The following is a 1,582-nucleotide window of genomic DNA, read 5'->3' as shown; positions in this document are numbered from 1 at the left end:
GCAGGAATAAAAGGTCTGTCTGCCAGTGACAGAGCAGCAACATTGAATAAAACAGGCCAGTGATCTGAAAACCGAGAGTCACATATTTCGGTAATGGAAACAGGCAGTCCATGAGAGATCACAAGATCCAAGTGTGTGTCCACGCTCATGTGTAGGGCCATATGCACCGACTGAGTGAGGTTAAAAGAGTCAATAATATTTAAAAAGTCTTTGGCCAATGGGTCATCAGGACAGCAGATGTGGATGTTAAACGCACCAAGTATTAAAAGTTTATCAAACTTTGGCAGGATAAAACCCAAGAAGTCAGAAAACTCCTGAATAAAACCCTTGTTGAATTTAGGAGGACGATAAACCACTGCACACAGCAGTGGATAAGAGAGCTCCACCACAAACAGCTGTAACTCAAAAGTGAAGTAGGTGCAGGTGTCTACCATGAGCTGCCGACATTTAAAACTGGTTTTAAAAACTGACGCCAGGCCGCCGCCCCTGCCTGATGAGCACGGGGAGCTAAGGAAGGAGCAATGCGGTGGGAGAAGTTCAGAAAATGCATAATGCTCACCTTCCTTTAGCCAGGTCTCGGCCAGCAACATAAAATACAGTTCCCGCGATTAATAAAATAAAAGTCTTGTTAGCCAGAGACCTGGCGTTAATCATACCCATCCGGATCGATGAAGCAGAGTTCGGCGGCTGGGAAGACCGTCTCAGTGACCCGAGGTTGGACCACTGGCGTCGCGAAAACCAGCAACTTGGGCTGTGTTTAGTTTAAACTAGTACAGCACCAAAAATAGGGGATACACAAGGGAGGGATTGACGGCGCCATCTCCTAACCGGGAGATAATAATCGGTGCGCTGCCAACTCACACCAATGGCTCTAACCACCAAGGGCAATTTGGGGGTTCAGTGTCTTGGCCAAGGACAATTCGACTGCAGGCACCGAGATACGAACCTCCAACCCTCTGGTTGGGAGACGACTCCTCTACCCACTGCACCACAGTCGCCACCGACTAATAACTGCATTTAAGGAGAGAAGAGCGCCGCCTGTAGGAAGACTGCTGCTCAGTTATGCCAAAACAGATGATTATCATTATGACTTAGTCAACTGTGTCTGACATCATGGCGGGGCTGACTCTGGGCATGCGCAGTGCGCACATGCACGTCGTCTCAGCATCTCCTCGCTGATGACAAAGGATCCTTCGGAGGAACGCGCCGCGCGTGGCCGCGTCCTCTGCGCTCGTGCTGCTGCAGAGAGAAACAGACAGGTGCGAGAGACGGGACGCCGGTGTGTCGGTAGGATGCGCGGGGCGGACAGCAGCAGCAGCTCGACGTGATCGTAGGGTCGGTACCGACAGGGCGGAGCAGCCGCAGCGTAGTAGTGCGAGGAGCAGACCGGAGACATGAGCTGCAACTGGGGCGCCGAGCTGTGGGTACGTACACCTGTTCACGCCTGCTGCTCACCGACATCACCCGGGTACACACTCGGTGACACGATCAACTCATTACCGACTGCGGTGACCGCATATCTGCCGGTAACCGGGCGGCCTGTGTGTGAGTGTGTGTGTGTGTGTGTGTGTGTGTGTGTGTG

The 1,582-nt window shown here is 52.3% G+C and overlaps 1 protein-coding gene across 4 annotated transcripts in view; it reads left to right on the top strand.

Annotated features, from left to right (window-relative positions):
* The first annotated feature begins 982 nt into the window (after positions 1–982).
* The window catches only part of LOC109957360 (formin-binding protein 1-like), a 28,285-nt gene continuing 27,685 nt past the window's right edge, over positions 983–1,582 (top strand). For 2 of the 4 annotated variants that reach the window (XM_020595187.1, XM_020595186.1), the window contains exon 1: positions 983–1,424. In XM_020595187.1, coding sequence (XP_020450843.1) covers positions 1,395–1,424 — 30 coding nt within the window. In that variant the 5' untranslated portion in view covers positions 983–1,394. The remainder of the gene's footprint in view (positions 1,425–1,582) is intronic. The other 2 variants (XM_020595185.1, XM_020595184.1) reach the window with 1 other exon arrangement.

Source organism: Monopterus albus, unplaced genomic scaffold (assembly GCF_001952655.1).
Source record: "Monopterus albus unplaced genomic scaffold, M_albus_1.0 scaffold26.1, whole genome shotgun sequence".
Lineage (NCBI taxonomy): Eukaryota > Metazoa > Chordata > Actinopteri > Synbranchiformes > Synbranchidae > Monopterus > Monopterus albus.
This window is presented reverse-complemented; position numbering and strand designations above follow the sequence as displayed.